Genomic DNA, 20,857 nt, shown 5'->3' with positions numbered 1-20,857 from the left:
GTAATGGTTTCAGTCTGCCGTTGATTTGGTGTAGCCTATCTCGCCCTCATGCGCCATGTGCTCCATCGCCGGCTGCCAAACGATGAGAGGATAACCATCACACATTTTTGAGGAAAAAAAGAAGAAGAGTGAGTGAGTATACAGAACTGTTACACAGAATAGTAAAAATGTAAGTCATCCGATGCAGAGCGGAGTGGATATTTAGAGTAAGGTGAGCGGAGTACTGCGCTTTGGGAATCAAAGGGAGGAGAGCATCCTTCTCTCCGTTCCCGTTGTTCTTGTTGCCGGTGTAACGCGTGCGTAAAGTTGATTGGTTGGAAACACTCTGGCTGTGTTTCTGGACCGGACCACTGGTGTGTGTGTGTTTGAGTGTGAGGTTGGATGTGGTTTGGACCGCCGAGTGGTGCGGCAGCTCAGTGAAAGGTGTCACAAGTATCTCAGTCTTTCAGACGAGCACCACGAGTCCAAGTGAGGTGGAGCCAAAAAGGAGGGGGCGCAGGGAAGACAGACAATGCGGCTTTGCGATGCGTTTATTTCTCTGTCCAGTTTACACCCAGTTCCACGGCAAGATGATGATGTGAAGAATATGAGGGAAAGAAATTTGTGGTGATTTGTCTTTTTTTCTCTATTTTTACAACCGGGCTGAAGAAATTTTGCCAGCGTTTTGACTCAGTACAAAACCAGAGATGAAATTTCCAATAGAAAACCCGAGAAAACAAGTTAACTGGGAACCAGAGGAAGGTTAGTAATTCCTGTCTAATAACTTTAAATATATGTCAGTAAATATTAGGCTAAATATACTCTTAATAAAAACCAGAGACACAAGCGTTATTCATCAACCTCAGTTCTTACATCAGTTTGCATTTATTACCATTGTAATCAATTAAAAGCTGCCTGTTTTGTGTGGATAATAAAAAAGGAGCCTTGATACAAGATATAAGCGGTTTGGCTATTTTCATTTTCCATTCAATGTGTTCAGTTGTACATCGCTGCTGGAAACGGATCTTCATTAAAATCAGGTTAGCAGAAATAACCAGTAAGACGCCGTAAGGAGATTCAAAATAAAAGCATGTAAGGTTGTTGGCAAAAAAAATGTACGTGTTTATCTAAACAAGTTCCAACAATGCCCCTCTGTTATGATCAGGTAAATGTTGATCTCCCATCTCCCTGACATAAAACTCAGCTTTATCTTTATCCTCGCTGACAAATTTCAGTAAAGATTTTATTCTGAAATTTGTTTTCCTGTACTACTTTGGTCTCCATGTGTTATCAAACTGACTTTATGCCTGATTTTTGAGGCTCAGCTGGTGTATTAAACGCCTGCAACCTGTCTAGTGCCATTGGGAATAACTGGGCCAACAGCCGACCTGAGCCAACCCAAAATTTATCTTCATGTTTACTACGTTTGGGTCTTGTTCATCTGTGGATAACTAATGTCTCTGCACACAAAATATGGAGCTGTAGTGTCCTCAAGCGTTGACAAACTGCCCCCTTTCATGTAGTCCTAAAACTCAATTATATATTCTTTTTGAAGTGAAGGACATCACTGTTATGGACCGGAGTCTCCAGTGAGCGTTTCCTCTGCTTCGGCCTGACATGCTGGAGGCAGAGGGCTGAGAGCGAGCATCAGATACTATCAGATAAAAAGCACTGCTTTCCACTCAGGCCTTATTTAATTTGCAAAAATCAATGTGAGGCTGTTTTAGTGGTTTGAAAATGATTTCACATTAACAGCATGCAGCTGCAGAAATCTCAAAGGCAAATTGTGTTCAGTGCAGTTTTAGTTTTAAATGGATACTTGAATTTTTAAAAAAAAACTTTTATTTTAAATGGCCTAAAGTAAATGAGCATGTGATATACAGCTTTCTGCACCATAGCTCTGCCCTGCTGCATAGTTCATTTATTCAATTTCACTCTCACTGGATATTGTGTGACATCAACATAAACTACTACACTGAATACAGCGCGGGACATGGCATAGTCTCAGTCATATTGTTATAATTCGTGTTCTAAAAATAGCTGCCACTGCCCTTAACTGTAAATTGAAAGTAGCTTTATGGACCTTCCTTGCGTGTGACATCACTCTGTTGTTATTGATTCAGTCATGATGTAAGGTCTAACTAACAAGATTCATAGTTTCTGGATCAGAGAATGAGTTCCTGGATGTCCTTGACTCATCAGTTGCAAGATGTGTGTGTGTGTATACATTATCTCATGTTTGCATTATTATAGACAGCAGGCTCCACCCATGGCTCAGAGGCACTCTAGCTGAGAGAAGTGGGGTCGATGGGGGTGAAGGCCAGAACTCTGTCAAGCTTGCACAATGCTTTGTATACGTTAAGAGATTCTAAATTTGGCTGCCTCATTGGTGCTGTTTGCAACATGCTTGAACCACTCCAGCACACAAGCATTTATTGTCAAACCTTTTCAGAAGTCAGTGACTGAAAGTAGCACTTAACCCTCACTTATGGTCTATTTGGAAAATTGAATCTTGCTTTTTTGCAAAGAGAGTCAATTATCAGCTCCTCCTTTTGTACCTAAGTGTTTCAGTGGTGTGCCTTCTAAATATTTGTAAACACTTTTTTGGGTCCTACTGTACGTTGTTGACAGGATTAAATGCTGTTAAACAGCTTGAATGGTCAGAACCCCAAACAAAAACTCAGGAAGATGTTGAGGCAACAGAGAGTCTGATACCAGATTTTTTTTTGTGACAGCTGTGTATGTTGATCCTGCAGAAACACATTTTACCAGGGTACTGTAAGAGAAACGAGTGGTCCTTACAGGGTTATACAGGAAATAATAGGTCCCCACCAGGAAAATTACGTTACATTTTTGAGTTTTTATGTCATTTCAAACCACATCCACTTTTTCTAAACTGGGCCAAGTTTGTCACCTAATCGTAATTCTACTGTAGAGTGTTTCTGTCCTAATCCATCCTATATCTCTCACTTTCTATCCTAGTGGCGGTCCAGACCAACATTGTTCCTCCCAAAAAGGTCCAGCCTGGCATGGCAAAGTCAAGTCTAGTCCAGGCAAGTGTGGCCACCATGCAAAACCCCATGGGTTTTGACCCAAAGGCCAGCGGTCACTGTTCACTTCCTCGCCTTTCCATATCCTCCCGCTCTGCCAGCGTGGTGGCCAGCATGGACAACAGCTGTGACAGCTCCACAGCAGCGCTCCACTCAGTGATGAAGTGGAAGACAGTACTTGCGGTGTTCGTCGTGGTCCTTCTCTACCTAATCTGTGGAGGATTGGCATTCAAGGCTCTGGAGCAGCCATTTGAAAGCAACCAGAAGACCAGCATCACCCTGGAGAAGGCTTCATTCCTGGAAAAACATCAGTGTGTTACTCCTGATGAGCTGGATGGCATCATTAAGGTTAGTGCTTAGATTTTGGAGTTTTACATAAAGCAAGGCATTATTTTTCTCAGTTCAACACCATCAACAGATTAGTTTGTAGTTTAAAAAAATGATCCCTTAATCAATATGTGTCTCATTCATGATGATAAGAGAAGAAAGTCAGAGCAGTGACCTTTAAAGGAGAGGTTTGACTGATGATGATGGTATCAGGGGTAATTAGGAGTTCTTGGTAAAATTAATTCCAGCCTCATTAAGGAGGCACATGATCCTGAAAAGCGTGAATGTTACTTTGTTTAATGCTCAGGTTGTCATGTCTAAGCTTCAAATTACATGTTACTAAAAGTTCATAACTTGTGTGCATCGTTGGCCATGTTTCAATAACTACTGAGTATGAAGAGTTTGAGTAACCCAGAGAAACCCAGTGCTCAGTTGTTATGTTGTTTTAAGCTTCAGACCAGTCACCCTCTTTCACTATATGAAATCCCACTCTTTTGATGCAGAGGAGTATCGAAAGTGTTGCACATTTTAGAAATATTTGTCATCCCCCAGCACTCCAGTCTGTTATTATGGTGCTACGCTATTTTGAAATCTGAATATGTATGGGTGTGCGTGGGTTACATCCCCTCACTACACTCAGTCAAAGGCAGATTTTGATGTCAAAGGTCACCCTGAGAATTTTAGTAAAAGAGTTTAGATTTCCTCCAGCAGTGTTGAAGAAGCGAGAAATTGATTTTAGAGCATCTGTGTCCTGGAACCGTGGAGGGTTAGCACTGTGATACCTTCATGGTCACCACAGAAATACTCCTATTTCTCAGTGGCTCTTTACGAAAAAACACAGTCTGGCAGGACTGGCAGGTTTGTATTACATAACAGTAGCAATCACAGAGAAAAAGACAAATAGTTGCTTTGTACCTGAGGTGTTTATCCTTATTGAAAATAAGTTCGGGCACAATGACCTTTTTGCTGTATATACATGGGGGACTTGGTTTAATCCATGAAATAATAATAATTCAAACAGATGGTGGGATGTGCAGTTGTATCTGGATATCTTAAACCGTCAATAAAAAATGTAGCACAGTGTGAATCTTCAGAGTGCAGCTCTAACACCCACACATTTTAAATAAGGAAGCTAGCTCAAGGCCACTATTAGGCTGTTGCATTCACTGGAAGGAATATCAGAAACCAAGTTTTCTTTTAAAGCTGTGAGCGATATTTAAAAAATTATTAAATTATTAAAAAATCCTAAAATATCCAGGAGAAACTTTCATTACTTTACAACAATAATTTAATCAGAACTAAAACTATGACACATTGCTGACCCAGAGCCTGCAGGTTTCACATGCCAACTTGCATTCTCCACCAACACCTGTGTGCATTGGACCAGATAACAAGCAAAGCAACAAAAAAAGAGAACCATTCCCCTCACCTTGCAGCTTTACAGAGCATTTTACAGCGTCTTTTTACGGCGTCAGCCACTTTACAACACAGAGCGGTGATGCTCCGCCAGTTCTCTCTGGCATTGCACCCAGAATTATTGGTCAAGATTTAAGGTCACTACATCATGCTGACATGTACAACTGGAAGCGGGATTGGAACATGATTTGAGATGTGCCAGAGTGTAGTCTGCTGAGTGGAAAGTTTGATTTGTGAAGGGGGGCAGGAAAAAACTGGAACTAAAAACATTCTTTTTATATTGATTTTTGGAAAGAAAACAAATAGTCATTCTGGGCTGAAGCAGGAATTCAATGAACTAATTAATGTGAGAATGAAAACAGAACACTGTTGAACAAGTGATATAGATCTCAAGAGGGCAAAATGATCCTATTTAAAATGTGCTTTCCATGTTTTCCTCATGTACCCCAACAGTTAACATCATTATGGGCCCCTGTGATGCTCTTAAGCTTGAAAAAAAGAACCAAACATATGCTGTTTTGTATGCTCCACTTTCCACCAGAATGACTCCATTTGATTTGATGTGAACATCTTCAGCTCTGCATCAGTGATTATCGGACCGCCCATCTCTCTCCTTTCTCTCCACACCCACCTCTTCTCTTTTATTGTTCTTTTCAGAGAAGCATCCTTTATTTTCTTCTTCCCTTGCAGTGTTCAACCTTTGAGCCACAAAAGCACTATCATCACTTTCTAAAAATCAATGACAGTGTTTCCTAAGGAGGAGTGTGGAAATTAAAACCTTTAGCATGGTGTGCCTGGGGTCCGGAGGGAATCAATTATTCATCGCACAGGCCAGCAGTCACACACCTCCTGCTGCTCCAAGCACAAGTAACAGCAGCAGTTGAATCATGGAAAGGAATGTCTCCTGGACAAATGATCACATTCAGGTACATGAGATAATATATGACAAAGTGCCATGTGAGCAAAATGAATAGAATTCCTGTCAAGAAAGTTCATGTCGACCCCTCGTTCTATGGAGTTAGGATGGAATTCTGATACTCGAAGTAAGTGCTGCAAAAATAACAACTATCAGTGAACGTCACACTGACAAATATTTTTTTTCCTGCTGTCTCAAAAAAAGGCCTTCAGGAAACATTGCTTCACAAGTGCTCCATCAAAGAGTCTGTCTGGTCCTCTAACAGGGTCCGTTATCGGTCTTCTCGTGCTGTGTCAAGCCTGTCACTCAGCCGAAGATCTGTGGGGACACAGCAGTGGTGACTCACTGTTGTCAAACTGTTCAGTGGAGGAGCTGATAGAAAAATGGCAACCTTGGGAAGCATGTGTGTGCATGAGACAGAAGGAGATGATATATTAAGAGGGGAGGGTGTTGTCCACTGTGTGTGTTTTCTTAAAGTGTGTAAGTGTGTGTCCATGCACGCCTGTTGACCTCTCCATGTCTGCTTCAGTATCTACACACCCACTGTTCGCCCACAAAGACAGCAGACCTAATTGGCTTTTCCTGGTGCTGTTCTGATGAGTCACACAGTGAAGACATGCCGTTATTGACACCAGTCGAGCCTCATGTATTGATACCTGCATTAAGATGATTAATTAAGATGTCGTAATTCTTAGGCGTCATATTTTTTATTTTTAGGATGATTTACATTTTTAACATTGTTGTATCAAGATTTAAAATGTCTTGTTGATGTCTCTGGCAATGAGCTTTAAGGCTTCAAGGTGGTTAGGGTAAAGCTACAGATGCAAAGTGCTGCAGAAGAGAGTGCTTGGCACTGGATCACATAAAGGTTGGGCGAAGGAGAGGGTAAAACACCCTGCTGGCTTGACCACTGCTGTTACCTGCTGTGGGGCTACAGAGACACTGACAGGATAAAAATCTGCAGTGAGTGGTCTCTAAAGGTCCAGCAGTAGAGAATATGAAAACACATTAGCCATGAGCACTTGCTTGTCTGCGCTCAGATTCTTGAGTAAAATCAAAATGAAGTGTGAAACAAAAACACCATTTGTCTTCCTAATTACCGCCTCTGCGACACACAGTCATCCTCAAAAATGCATGTGCAATAAAAGAGGATTATTCACATCTCTAATGCAGCATGAACTTGGCTGTGAAAAAGGCACGAGACGAGACAAAAATAGATCCCCTCATAAAGTATTCAGATACATTCTGTGACTATTTATAGCTCTCCCCGGACTCCAGAATTAGGTTATTTGGGGTTTAATACATAATTATCACTTTGATATAGCCCCTATAAAGTAGCTGCATCTGCTAAAACCTATGAAATAGCAGTATTGTAATTGGCTAATTTTAGACCAGTCTCATTAGGGGATTGCTGCACTGATGGAGCTGAGGTAATCACATGCAGGATTATGAGTAGGCATGTGCAGCGATGTGTTTAGATGTGGTTCCACTCAGTCTGCTTTGAAATGTATGTCACGAGAGTTGATGCATATTTTATTATATGGACGTGCATTTCACTGAGAGCTTGCATAGACAGATTGGGAGTTGCTCTGAATGAAGAAGCTACATTATAGCTTAACTATATATCCTCCAGGAATGTTGGTATAAAGGCACCAAAGCTATTTCTGTCAACCCTGTCTGCAGTAAATAATGTTTATATGAGCCAGAGGCAAAAAAAAATCTACACTATAAATTCCCATAAAGAAAAAAAGTGTTTCTTTTCTCATAAAAATGTAGATGAACTTTTCTTGTCTACATAATGGATGCACAGGAGGTGAGCAATGAGAATAATGGGGCAGTAAATGTTTTCCTGACACTGCTGAGCGACTGAAGAAAAAGGCTGACACTGAAGCAACGAGAGATAAAGGTCTTTGAGATGCATGTAAAACTCTGCGGTATATTTAGTCTGTGTGAACTGTAGAACAGTGTAAATTGGATAGAGTGCAGCAACAGCTCAGTGTACAAATGGCAAAACACTGAATAAATTGTCTAGTCATCTAGTGCTACATGTGCGCATACCAGCTTTACTGCATGTCCACACGAGCAGAAAAAAAACCTTTGTTGTATGGTTTTCTCACATTAGTTAAATGTGTGTGTGGAGAAAACACAGTATGATTATATCGCATATTGTGAAAAAATTTTCTTGTCAACCTAAATAAAGAGGTCGCCAGAGGAAATCATAGTCATCTCTCTATCCACAAAGCTCTCCTGTCTGTTGTTACATATGTATAAATAAACGTTGCTGTTTATTCCCTATATTCTTCTCTTATGGTTTTCAGGTAGTAGTAGTCTTCCTGATGCAGATGCTGAAGACACACTTGATCTGTTTGTCACCTCTTCGTTCGTCACACTATTAATGCCAGAAGCCATTCATGGATATGTGAACACATGTAACAGACTTTCATACGCAGAAACCTTAGGAGGAGGTGGAATCACTTACTGCTGTTTGCATTACAAGTCATCATGCACTATAACCCTGAACTTGTTTAAATAGATGCATTACCAATGGGATTTTTTTACTGGCTGTTTCTGACCGTGCATACATCTTCTTCTTTCCAGCATGCCATAGATGCTGCAAGTGCAGGAGTGAGACCTTTTGGAGACACATCTTACAATTCCAGTTATTGGGACCTGGGCAGTGCCTTCTTCTTTGCTGGAACTGTTATCACAACCATAGGTAAGACTTGGTACCAGTTTAATCTGTGTCTGTTATCCTAATGTATGCTTGTCAGCATTAGGCCTGTCAGGCCTGCTGGTTGTTCTTAGTAAAAATGTGTGAAAGAGACAAATTCATGACAATTTAGTTTGACATTGATGGTTCAAGTGAAGAGTTTTCATTCAACATTGAATTAATATTACAAAAATAGAGCAAACATATATTTTTGCTCAGTTTTTATCAATCAAAAACAAAACCAGTGTCCTAACATGTATTAAAGTAAGATTAAAATTACAATAGTGTGTTCTCATTACATTATTTTTAAATGTGCGTAAATCCTTCCTGGTTATTGGTGAGATATACAAATTGCTTTGCCTTTGCAACAGGGCTCTAAATGATGCCAAGCCCACTCACTGTGGGATTTAACAACATCTAGATCATCTAGAATTGTTACACAGCAGACACTGCTGACACAGACATGAATACTGTACATGTTTTTTCTTTGGATGTCTTTGAATAACAAACAGGTATTTAATAAATGTGATTGTCTGGAAGCTTTCATCAAAGAGTCCATTACCGTAGATGATATAGTTCCATTCTAGAGTATCGAAGCTGATGCATGCAAATTCATGATTCTGTTTTCAGCTGGTTAAATTGGGAGGACTGAAATACATTTGCAGTCTCCTTGCTCTACCATTCACCTCGCTGTCGGTCATTATTAATGCAATTTTCTTTAAGGCGAACCTAATTATAAGAGCTTACTTACCTCCAACCCTTTCTCCAGGAACTAAGAGGTATTACACAAGACCTTTAATTGATTATGTTGCGTAAGGAGACCTTGATTGTCTTCTGCTTCTCGTCTTACTCTTTGTTTCTTAAAGCCATGTTTTTTTTTACTCTTCTGTGTCTTTCTTCTCTGCTCCTCATCACTGTGCCTCCAAATGTTTTCAACAGGTTATGGAAACATCGCTCCAAGCACGGAAGGCGGGAAAATCTTCTGCATTCTTTATGCCATATTTGGCATCCCTCTCTTTGGCTTCTTGTTGGCGGGAATTGGAGACCAGCTGGGGACCATCTTTGTAAAAAGCATCTTGAGAGTTGAAAAAATATTTAGGGTGAGTTGCAAATAGTATATAACTTTTTTCTTTGTTTATTGTTGTGTAGAATGATATTTAACCCTCTCCACTTAGTTACATTGAGAGTCTTGTAGCTTATCTTTATGTATTAGCTCTTATTGCTAATTTTCTTTTCAGCAAAAACATAAACAGATCAGTCAGACAAAGATAAGAGTGACGTCGGCCCTCCTGTTTATCCTGGCCGGCTGCATTGTTTTCGTCACCATCCCTGCTGTCATCTTTAAGCACATTGAGGGCTGGACCACACTGGAGGCCATCTATTTTGTCGTGATCACTCTCACTACAGTGGGAATCGGAGATTATGTGGCAGGTAGAGCTGTGTGACAGAAGAATTTAGTGCTGAACTATATGAACTATAATTACATGATTTCTGTATTTTTTCTTTTCTCTGCAGGTGGAAACCGAAGGATTGAGTACATGAAGTGGTACAAGCCTCTGGTGTGGTTCTGGATCCTGGTGGGTTTAGCGTACTTTGCAGCCGTTCTCAGTATGATCGGAGACTGGCTTCGAATGTTGTCCAAAAAGACCAAAGAGGAGGTGGGGTTCAGTTGATTATATAGGTAAAAATAATAGATGAAGAGCAGCAAATTAACCCTGCTTACTTGCTTACTTTTGTTGTCAAAGGTTAAGGCTCATGCAGCAGAATGGAAGGCAAATGTTCAAGCAGAGTTCCGTGAAACGCGCCGACGTCTGAGTGTCGAGATCCATGACAAGCTCCAGAGGGCCGCCACCATCCGCAGCATGGAGCGCCGTCAGCTGGGCCTGGAGCAGCGAGCTCACTCCCTCGACATGCTGTCACCAGAGAAACGGGCCATGTTCGCCAGTCTGGATGCTGGCCGCTTCAAGACCTCATCTCAGGAGAGCATCGATACCAAACTGAACAACCTGAGGCTGAAGGGTGCCTGTGAGATGTACGACCATCAGGGACCCGAGCAAACACAACAGACAGCCTCTTCCCCAGAAGAAAATGTCATCAACCTACGCTTCGGATCCCTGACCAAGCTGGCCAAGCGCAACAGAAGCCGCGAACTGAGGAGGAACAACCCTGAAGATGTGCGACGGGCAAGTGTCGGCATAAGCAACGGCAGCACCATGGTAGGGGTGGAGAGGACGGATGAGGAAGAGGATGAGGAGCCAGATGAGGAAAACGGAGAAAGAAAAGAGGGGAACACCAGCCTGACAAACCTGTCACAGTACGTGATGGAGCGCAGCAAGCTGAATGGGTTCATACCAGTACAGGCCAAAGACAGAGAACATGATGAGGTATGAAATGGAAAAGCACCTAAGCTGCCAAACAAGGAGTGCAGAGACAGAGAGATTGATGAGACAGCACGGCACTTTGAGATGTCAAGAAATGTGCCTTTCTTTAGATTGGAACTGCTCCCGAACTGAATTTCAGTTATCATGCCATAGTTATAGGGGAAGAATATGTGTTGCCAAAAATGACAGAACGGAAGAGGCTGTGGTTGAAATACCTCATTACACATGTTGCTGTAAAATGGGTTACATAAGAACTTTGATTCTTTCAGCCTGGAGAGACTCTTTTGAGACACTTGGCCAATGACCATCTGTTCATGCAGGATATTTTTTTCTTAATCAATGTAGGCGGGACAGCTAGAGAACTATGTCATATGTCATTCATCTTCAGAAACATTATTGATCGCCAATTTGTCATCTCACTGCAGAGGCTATTTTTAGCCCAGCAGCCTGCTGCAGTAAAAAAGACTTTAATGAGTGGATGGATCAATAGACAATGCAAGTATTTACCTAGATAACATGTACAATTATTCCTACATTGTATGTAGTTCTGAATACTGTGTGCACCCTGAGGGAAAACACTACTACATACTAAAATCTTATGAAATATAAGTGCATGGTTTTTAAAACAGCCACAGCAGTTAATTGATCTGAAAGCTTGGATCTACAGCTGATTTTTTTTTCTTATAATATGAAATGTATGGATTTCAGTCCTGTTTGTACTGCAGTTCATGCACAGTAATACAGGTGTGTTTCAGTGATTCATTCATACATGTTGCATACCGATTGTCAGTCACACAAATCTGCTTAAATGAATTTAATGAATGAATGTGATGCTATCGATTTTGTATTCACCAAGCATGTTTGCATTTATGTTTATTTTTTTTTATCAGTCAAGCACCTTCATTATCTTTTACATTGAACTGACTGTAAAATATGATCTGAAAAAACATTTTTCTACACTGGCACTTGTTTTCTTATAGCTCCTAGAGGTTTCTCTCACTGAACTGTTTGACACTTTAATGACAGTTATTGAGTTACTAATTGTGTCACTTAAGGTGCATATTACACACACAGTTGGTTGTTCTAGTAACCTGCAAGTCAGACTGCTTTTATTTTTACCGTGACCATGACCTGTGACATGTTGAGTGACTGTTTGTTGTCCACAGTTTACTTTATGAAAACCACATCAAATGTAGTGAGTGCCTTTTTCAGGTAATAAACATGGAACACTAACAGATACTAATATACTGAATCCTACAGTAGAATGATGCGTTACAAGGGTATTCTTCTTCTCTGCCTCCTCCTCCTCCTCTTCCTTCTTCTTCTTCTTCTTCTTCCGCCTCCTCCACCACTCTCACAAATCAGCTGCAGGGCACCCACGGATCTACATGGTCTATTCATCATTGTAACGAATGCTCCTTGCTTCGGAGGCTCTGGACAACACAAAAGAAAGTGATGCCATGGTAACCCGTCTAATTACACAACAGCTTATTTTTGTCAACTTCATTGAATTGAAAATAAAATGAGAAAATGTGTGTGCATGTGAACAGTGTGCAGAATCTGTGGTCAAAAAACAGGCCTAAAATGTTTTTGGTCTAGATAAACTCTTCTTTTTATAAAAGGTGTACATCTTTTTACTAGAACAATAATATAGACATTTAATTCAGGTAAGTGCCTATTAGTGGAATAAGAAAAAATGGGGACAAACACAAACTGAAGTCACTCAAGGGCACAACATAACAGCAAGGCATTACTTCTCCACAGACTTTTAACGGGGCCATTTTTAAAATTATACATTATCACTGTGAATTTGCCTTGATGCCGCTTTTGGGTAATTAAATGACAGAATTCATTATTATGTAACCGACTCCTAGCGTGTCGCAGGCATGCTGAAGCCCAAGGTCTCCACCCGTGCATGTCTACCTCAGAGGCACAGTCACGTGTGTTTAAGTGTGTGTGGCACTCAGTAAAAAGATCCAGCTGACAGCACCACAAAAGAAATTAACCAGGTCAGTAATGGAAGATATAGAAATTGCTTTTTTACAACATGTGTGTGTGTGTGTGTGTTAGGTTTCCTTCAAGGTGGATGTGACCTCAACCTGCTCCGCCCACCCCCCTCGTGCTCTCTGTTGTCGGTCTTTAACTATATTTATCTCAGTGCTTCCTCCACATATCTTCCTCTCACATCTTCCATCACCCCGCTCACCAGATTTATTATTAATATTTTCTCTGTAAGTGTGTTGTTCATTGTTCATCACGTCTTCAAACAATCAATCATTTGACTCATCGAGTCATTCGATGATGGAAATGGCATGGAGGTAGCCAGGGATCTCAGGGTGGGTGATGTTGTTTGCGTAGAAGACATTAGACTGATTATTTAGGACTGTTTCCGGTCTGAAAAATCAAATCAAACAGATTATGTTCCCTTTTATTACCAGGTTTTTTTTTCTTCTTAATGTCAGGTTGACATCTGTTATGTTCCAAAACCAACAACCAGAGGATGGCAATTGTAATTGGCGGCTGGTTTATAGCTACCAATCCAAAGGTTGCGTTTTATGACAAAGGAATAAAAGGTTCTGGGAGCATTTGGCCTTGATGGCAGGTGGAACAATATGTGATTCATCATACCAGCGACTTTAAGGCATTAGTTGATTCTGTAAAGTGAACTCACTTCATCACCAAGCACTCCAACCATTCAGGCCGCCATGGTGTGAAAATAATAGGTAATAAACCCCCTCTTTGGTCCAGGTTGTTAAAATAGAAGATCATTCTAAGCACATATTCTTATTATGGAGCAATTGTTCTGAAACTTTTGGAAACTTTTGCAAATGCAAATGGCTGTGATGATTTAATTAATGCAACTGCACACAAATGTATTTTTTTATTGGATACTTTGGCAAAGGTATTTCTTCCGGCCGGCCTTCATCGTTACCAAAAGATAATGAGTCTGATTCAATTTCTTGCTGTCCAAATGCTTTTCTAAAGGCGCCACTCCTCCCTTCTGGCACACTGACATGTCATCCATCACAGCGAAATGTTCCGGAGTGTGTGAACGACCGATCAGGCTTGTGCGTCTCATCCGGAGCGATTGACACAGCGTGCGTAGGCACACATCCTAATCTAAGAGAGGGCAATAAAGGGGAGGATGAAGGAAACAAAATGAATTCACAGCCTGTTGCAAACAGACTTGTACCGTCTTTGTACTCTTTTCTCATGAGAAAGGCCTCTGTAGGAGCCTCTCCAACTGCAAACTATAGCTTTTACTAGAATTAGGCTGAGGTGCTGTTTTAAGTCATTTCTCTTAAACTGAGTGGTGTGACTCATGATGATGTGAGTGCAACTGACCTGTTCAGAATTCAAAATGGAGGACATACTGTTGCTATTTTAAGTAATCTCCAAAGCATAGTCTTTGCAATTGGTGTAAATACTGCAATTTACCTATAGAAAATGAGCGAATTCCACACAAACATGCTGAACCACATCATATTGCCAGAGCTGCTGTATGATAATAATTTCCCCTACAAACTTTTGAAGTGTTGTTGCCAGAACAAGGAGTTGTTTTGAGGAAGACTGAAGTGTGAAAGCGCTGAGAGCGACAGGAAGGATGTGGAGGAGAGAGGGTTGGAGGGAGTGCCAGACGGTGGCCCGGAGGAGCACAGCATGCTTGACATAAAACGTACCGGTGAGAGAGATGTGAAATCTGCCTGACAATGTGTCTGAGAGCTGAGATACTTAAAGAGAAGAACTAGTCAAGAGAGAAAGTGAAAAATAAATCATGTCAGTAAAGAGAATATAAATGAGACCTGAAGTGATATAAAAGAGTCTTCTGAAATGACATGATAGCATGAAATGTCTAGGGTGCAAACAGCATCATGGGCTGGCCAGACCTCTGTTTATCTATTCTATGCATTGTCAAATGCAATTGTCAAAAAGATGCAAAATATGCCCCAATAAAAGTGATACTTGTGTCTAAATGTGGAGATCCCTTTTGTATGTACAGTACAAAGATATTGTTAAGAATTGTTCCACCAGGTACAGACAGTTATCCCTTTATAAAGCTGAAAACATGTTCTGTCATTAAAATTAATGTTACTGTTGTGGGTTTAAAAAAAAACACATAAAACAACATGGGAGTCTATGGGAAATGAGTCACACCTGGAGCGAGCCCCCAGCGGTTGCGACGAGAACTACAAGTTATGACACTTCCGCATGGGCTTCAGGTCTGAGCCCCGAAGGTTGCAATAGCCAATTAGATCTCGAGTCAGCGACACCAAGGCCAGCCTTACGCTGAATTGGACATGAACGTGTCTTGTGATTGGATAAGCACTCGCGACAGCCTAAACAGCGGCACTTTGCAAAATGTCTTAACTAAACCCGGAGACCCGATTGATACCAACAGCTAGAGTTATGTTTTTATTCCATGATGGCTGAGGGAGGAGAAGAGATAGATGTGGACTTGCGACGCCATTTTCAAGACGGACTTTTCACGAAAAGCTGGAACTTTTGAGAAGAGCGTATTAAAGCGTATTAAAACTTATGCCAGAAACACGACCGGGCAGACATGGCTCCACAGAAAAGGACTTATTGATGGAACTAAAAGGCACAGATAAACCGAAGTCTTCTTGAGAAAAGAAAGGAGCATGGATTTTATTTCCAAATAAGCAGGCACTGTGGAGGAGACCCGTGTTGGTGAGTACAAACATTTTATTTTTATTTTAGTAGTAGTAGTAGTAGCCTTTCCGTGATCTTAGTTTCCCACTCTTAATTGTTAATGTGTGCTTATTGGTTGGAAATGCTCAGGAAATGAAATGAAGCTAGCTTATATTGAGATGATGTTATGTTTGAATGTGATTATGTATTCTCGAGCCATGGTGTCATATTGATGTTATTATGAGGTGTATTAATTTAGATAGGACTAAGTGTGGCCTCATTGAAGGCCCTAGTGTGATATGCAGGCCCGCCATTGATTGTTTTACCTTATGTAATGACATCACCAGACGACTCTAGACTGCTATATTTGTCTGTGTTTCCTTTTTTCTTTTTTTTTTGCACATGTGTGTATTTGGTCCACATTCTCTCTGCAGCACGTGCATGTGTATGTTACCCTGAGTATCCCCACAGTCCGCCTGAGGGCATTTAATGCAAGGCACAGCTGCTAGGGCTGGGATTGGTTCAAATGTATAGCTATGCCACCTGATTTAAATATTTTTCTTTTCAAATGCTTGTTGCATGAGGTGGATTCCTGGATAACAGGAACCGAGTTGCTGTGCTATTTTATTTGTGTGCATGCAGTCACTCATTAGTGCAAATTATAGCCTCCTATTATTCATCATGCCTCTCTCGCACGTGCAATGACTGAAACTCTGCCAAAATCCAGGTAGAGACTGGGATTCAATGATTAAATCTATTGATTGTCTCCTGATAGTCCTGCACTTTACATATAAAGAAACCTGTCCATTACACATTCAAGGGCGATGGAAGGGGAGGAGATGGGGATTCAGATAAATCTTTACAGCCCACAGGTTCTGCTAATGCAGGGTAATTCAGTGTTATGTGAAGCACATCATATGATATGATGGATAGATGGATAAGGCAGGACGAAGGCTCACGTGGAGGAGCACATGCCTTTGTTATCATGAAGAGCTAACTGACATGAGAAGTCACGCATTGTAAGGTTCAACTAAAGATCAAAAGCACAGTCACATTATGAGTACTCAACTGTCATCTAGGTTGACCCTGTGCTTACATGTTCATGTCTACATAGAAATTCCTTTATTAAATTATTAAAAAAATATATAATTTGTGGAAAGTCACCCCAGCAAAGGTTCATGTATGTGACAACTGGATGCACTTCCTCAACTGTCCACTAGAGAGCTCCAGTTATCAACATTTGCTTTAAGTGCAGTTTGCCTTGTTACTCCAAAAAAATAAAAGCTATCAGTATTTTTCTGAAAATACAGGACAGACAGGACACAAATATTTAGGTACAATCTGTAGCCTTGAATCTGGCAATCAACACAACACTAAAGCCTTTTTTTGTGCAACAAGCTCAAAAATTAACACAATGTGATTCTATAGTGAACATTTCTAAAATACACATTCTGTACAAGGACGGTAGCGGGAAGGAAGGAAACATCTTTGCCTGTGAAATGCAAATTCATTCTCCACATGGTACCTAATTTGCACTTTGTCTGACCAAAAATACAAGCAGTGAGATAAGACAACCACAAAAAGCTGAAGTGAAACCAGTCAAATGTGTCAGACTGCAGACCAGACTGCACGATGAATTCACACAGTTTGTTGGAAATCTTTTCCTACACTCACTTTATTCAAACAAGTGGAGTCAAATATACAGAGATCCTTTTATTTTATCCCACACAGGAACAGGTGTTCTCTGTGACTCACTGCTAAAAAGGCTTGGGCTGATTTATTAAAGTTAAACATTAGAGATGAACATGTAAAATAAACTTCAGTTTAAACATGCAGCACGGATCAGTGAAATGGTGTTAAAGTGAAACTGCCATTTGTGCCTCGCAAACACTGATATATTTTAGCCTTCTGTTAGGTTGTGGGCCAGTGTTTGTCAAATGCTTGTATATACATGCCTCATCTTTCCTGGATTGTGTTTGTTTTATAGGTGTGAGTCTGCTTTATGTAATACATCAAAGAGTTTAAGATCCTTTAATAGAAATACAACACACATCCTGATTCAACCTTTAATAGATGACATTAAATTGTGTCTTCAGTGAACAGTACCTTATTTGTACTTTACTCAAATTATACTTTCATCATTGCTCTTCCGCTTTCCCTGGAAGAACAGCACTATCTGATTAACATTTGCCTGCCCTGTTCGAGTGATGAAACAATAAAGGAGTGGGTCTGCAAGACAGTTGAGGCTTGATATAGCAATGCTTATCTTGTAGGGATAGAGGAACCATGCAAGATTCCTGCAGTCATCCACCAGTGTCCGCAGAAGCATCATAACGTGGATGGGTCCAAAGCAGATCAATAGGCTGAGTAGAACTACTGTCAATAACTTTGAAATCCTTTTACGTTCCTGCTCCTCAGTAGCCTGGTTAGATTTTACCGCCACACATATCCCCAAGGTGGAGAAGAACACCAGGAGAACCGGAACAATGAACCCCAGGAAGAAACGCAGTACATTAGCACGAACCAGATTTTGTGACAGTGGAAGTAAGATGTCGAAGCACAGTGGAAACATTTTGTTCTCGTGGTATAAGTCATCCCAGGTGATGGTGGTGGCATTGAAACAGACCACCGACAACCAAATGGCAATAGAAATCACTGCTGCAGTGCCAACCCTCCGAAAGAATGAGTACCTAAATGGGTGCACCACTGCCACGTAGCGGTCAACAGCAATGCAGCAGAGCAGCGCGTCGCTGGTGTAAAAGTTGGTGAACAGAGAGTAGATGGATAGCATACAAACGTAGCCTCCGTGGACCCAAACTCCTCGCCACAAGAAGTCCAGCCACAGAGAAAGGCCGGCAGTGAAGGTCAGGTCACTCAGGGCCAGATTGAACACATACACACCGAGCTCGTTCTTCTGTCTTATTTGCTGCCAGGATACGTACAGAGAGAAGGCATTGGATGGGATGGCAATTATGATGACAGCCAGGTAGAAGAACAGAAATGGCCTTCTCCTGGATGCGTAGTCAATCACGTAACATTCTGAATAATTAATATTCAGGGTGAGGTTTTCCATTCTGTTTATTTGTGGGAAATCCTGTGGGAAATCAAGGAACAAAGTATAAATGGAAATCTGTGTGGGTATACCTACAAAGGCCATGTACATGGAGCTTTAAATGAGTCAGCTCATCACTGACTGAACAAGCTAACATATCTTTGTATGTCTCTTTTTAGTTTTTTCAATGTTGGCTGGCAGTTTTTGATGATGCAGCTCTTTTCTTGAAAATTGATATTATTACTGCTTGAGAACATGAAAACAAACTCCTGTGCATGTCTTACATATAAACATTTCAAAATAAAAAGTTTTACTTACTATTTATTCAGTTGTATTTCCACTCCGACATTCATTGCCTTTTATTGTTTTTTTTTAAAGTAGAGCTGATTCATTCAGTTTCTGTAAATACTCCTGTTGCTTAATCAGTCTCCACAAATGAACAGGAAGCACCAGCAGCCGTTTGCTTGATGTCCCTGACTACAGCGTGTCATTTACTGGGTGACAGTTCCTAACAGAGCAAACTGACTGCGTTAAAGGACCTCAGCACAGATTTAATTTGGATGCTCTGTCTGTATGAGACTGTTTGTCTTTATGTTTGATGTGTCAACATAGACATGATGTCAGAGGAAAGTGATGCTGATTATTGACTGATAAAGGAATACATTGTACTGTTTGACCAATTGTTTCCATAGTGTTGATGTTAAAGCTGGTTTTTATGGCCGAGCCTACGTGCTAGAGGATAACTCTCATTTGGAACCTGACCCTTTGTTCACCTTTCCTTCAAATATGATGGTAATATTGACACCATCAAATTACACAATAATCAAAAATACATTTTTTCTAAAGTACATTCTTTTGCTCCAGTCTTTAATGCAATACGATTTTCTAAACACAATCAGTTAAAGATAAATTGTTTAAACCACATAGTTTGTCTAATTAATAAAAAGCTAACATGAACAACACAAGTAAACAAATACGTAATTACAAAACAACCCAAAGCAATGACCCAGCTGTTAGGAAATTGTCTTAACGCCTCTCCCTTCTGAGCATTTCTTCCTATTCTTAAAAATGGCCTTCAATTTCTCCATTGCCTGTATAATTTCTTTCTTGGCACTCTCATTGATTAAACAGTATATGATAGGATCCAGTGTGCTGTTAAGTGTTGTGATGGCAACTGTGACAAGGTACGCATTTCTCAGTCTCTTGGCCCAAAGGCAGTTCTCGGGCTCCAGTGTGGCCCTGAGCAGCATGATAGCCTGGTAGGGCAAGAAAGACGCCACATAGGTTAGAAGGAGTGAAAGCAGCAGCAGACCCACTTTCCTGCGCTCTTCTGCAAGGATTGAGGTGCTCTGACTGAGTGACTGCATGATCTGCTGAAAGCTAAAAGTCATGATGAGGACTGGGACCAAGAAACCCACAACCACCCTTACAAGGGCCACGTTGGCGTCTTCTTGTGTCATGGGTATTTTCTGCTTACATAAGTATCTTGAAGCTTGCAGTGCCCCCGTGTGGTGAAGTAAAGAAATGTGGATGACAATCTCCACAATCCACACAGCAACACTCACAGCTGCTGCTGTCCTCACCTCTCGGATGCAGTGAAAGTACAGAGGGTATACCACTGCCAGGTAGCGATCAACAGAGATGCAGCAAAGTAGACCAGAGCCAACATAGAAGCTGTTGTGCATGATGACATTCACAACGATGCAGAGGTTTTCATCCACACTTCTCTGCAGGGCCATCTCAATCCACACAGGCAGAGTGATGGTGTAGAGCAGGTCAGAAATGGACAGGCTGGTGAGGTAGACTGCCACGTTGTTCCCACTTTTTATCAGCATCCACGCCACATAGAGAGATAGGCAGTTGCCTGGAAAGCCCACAATAAAAAAAAGAGAATACGCAGCTGGATACATGTCCCACTCCACTGAGGAGATATACATACAGCTGTTTGTTTGATTGCAGAGTGCTGAGTCCATCCTGACACAATGGTGTCTGAACATGAATGGAAGCCTCTTGGTTGTGTTGAACATGTAAGCTTTGCAATGCAAATAACTGAGCTGGTGAGTTGTGCTCAGGATTAAAATATTGCTACAATGCTGTCACTGTTGCTGCTATTTATTTCCATAACTCTGAACCAAACAACCAACAGCGTTCCTGAGTAGAGATGTTCACAGAGTATAAAGATATCATGGCATGATTACTAGTGTAACGATCATTGAGCACATTGACTTTAAATACAACAATACAAATAATACTCAAAGTGTTACAGGCATGAAAATGTCTACACACTGTGGCAGGTTCAATTTTTTAAAAGTGTAGGGAATACAGAAGTTATGTCACAAACAAAACAGATATATGGGTTTAAATTGTGGTATTGGT

At 40.9% G+C, this 20,857-nt stretch overlaps 3 protein-coding genes across 3 annotated transcripts; 1 reads left to right on the top strand and 2 right to left on the bottom strand.

The window, feature by feature from the left end:
* Positions 1-616: 616 nt before the first annotated feature.
* On the top strand, positions 617-10,841 carry kcnk10b (potassium channel, subfamily K, member 10b). Its single transcript, XM_028395865.1, has 7 exons — positions 617-741; positions 2,962-3,377; positions 8,287-8,404; positions 9,338-9,498; positions 9,637-9,829; positions 9,914-10,061; positions 10,140-10,841. Exons 1-7 carry the CDS (start codon positions 687-689, stop codon positions 10,786-10,788), a joined length of 1,740 nt encoding a protein of 579 aa, XP_028251666.1. The 5' UTR covers positions 617-686; the 3' UTR covers positions 10,789-10,841.
* A 6,710-nt stretch (positions 10,842-17,551) lies between these two features.
* Positions 17,552-18,502, bottom strand: gpr65 (G protein-coupled receptor 65). The gene has a single exon (XM_028396005.1). The coding sequence runs from the start codon at positions 18,500-18,502 to the stop codon at positions 17,552-17,554; it is 951 nt and encodes a 316-aa protein (XP_028251806.1).
* Positions 18,503-19,331: 829 nt separating this feature from the next.
* On the bottom strand, positions 19,332-20,454 carry LOC114427787 (ovarian cancer G-protein coupled receptor 1-like). The gene has a single exon (XM_028396004.1). The coding sequence runs from the start codon at positions 20,452-20,454 to the stop codon at positions 19,495-19,497; it is 960 nt and encodes a 319-aa protein (XP_028251805.1). The 3' UTR covers positions 19,332-19,494.
* Positions 20,455-20,857: the final 403 nt, after the last annotated feature.

The sequence above is a fragment of the Parambassis ranga genome, chromosome 22 (genome assembly GCF_900634625.1).
Source record: "Parambassis ranga chromosome 22, fParRan2.1, whole genome shotgun sequence".
Taxonomy (NCBI): Eukaryota; Metazoa; Chordata; class Actinopteri; family Ambassidae; genus Parambassis; species Parambassis ranga.
The sequence above is the reverse complement of the archived record's forward strand: the minus strand, read 5'-3'. Positions and strand labels throughout refer to the sequence as shown.

Bases quoted from the DNA above. Each gene is read 5' to 3' on its own strand.
- gpr65 (XM_028396005.1), bottom strand. From the start codon at position 18,502: ATGGAAAACCTCACCCTGAATATTAATTATTCAGAATGTTACGTGATT.
- kcnk10b (XM_028395865.1), top strand. From the start codon at position 687: ATGAAATTTCCAATAGAAAACCCGAGAAAACAAGTTAACTGGGAACCA. The intron at 8,405-9,337 runs GTAAGACTTGGT...TGTTTTCAACAG, and splicing joins AACTGTTATCACAACCATAG to GTTATGGAAACATCGCTCCA. The intron at 9,830-9,913 runs GTAGAGCTGTGT...TTTTCTCTGCAG, and splicing joins AATCGGAGATTATGTGGCAG to GTGGAAACCGAAGGATTGAG.
- LOC114427787 (XM_028396004.1), bottom strand. From the start codon at position 20,454: ATGGACTCAGCACTCTGCAATCAAACAAACAGCTGTATGTATATCTCC.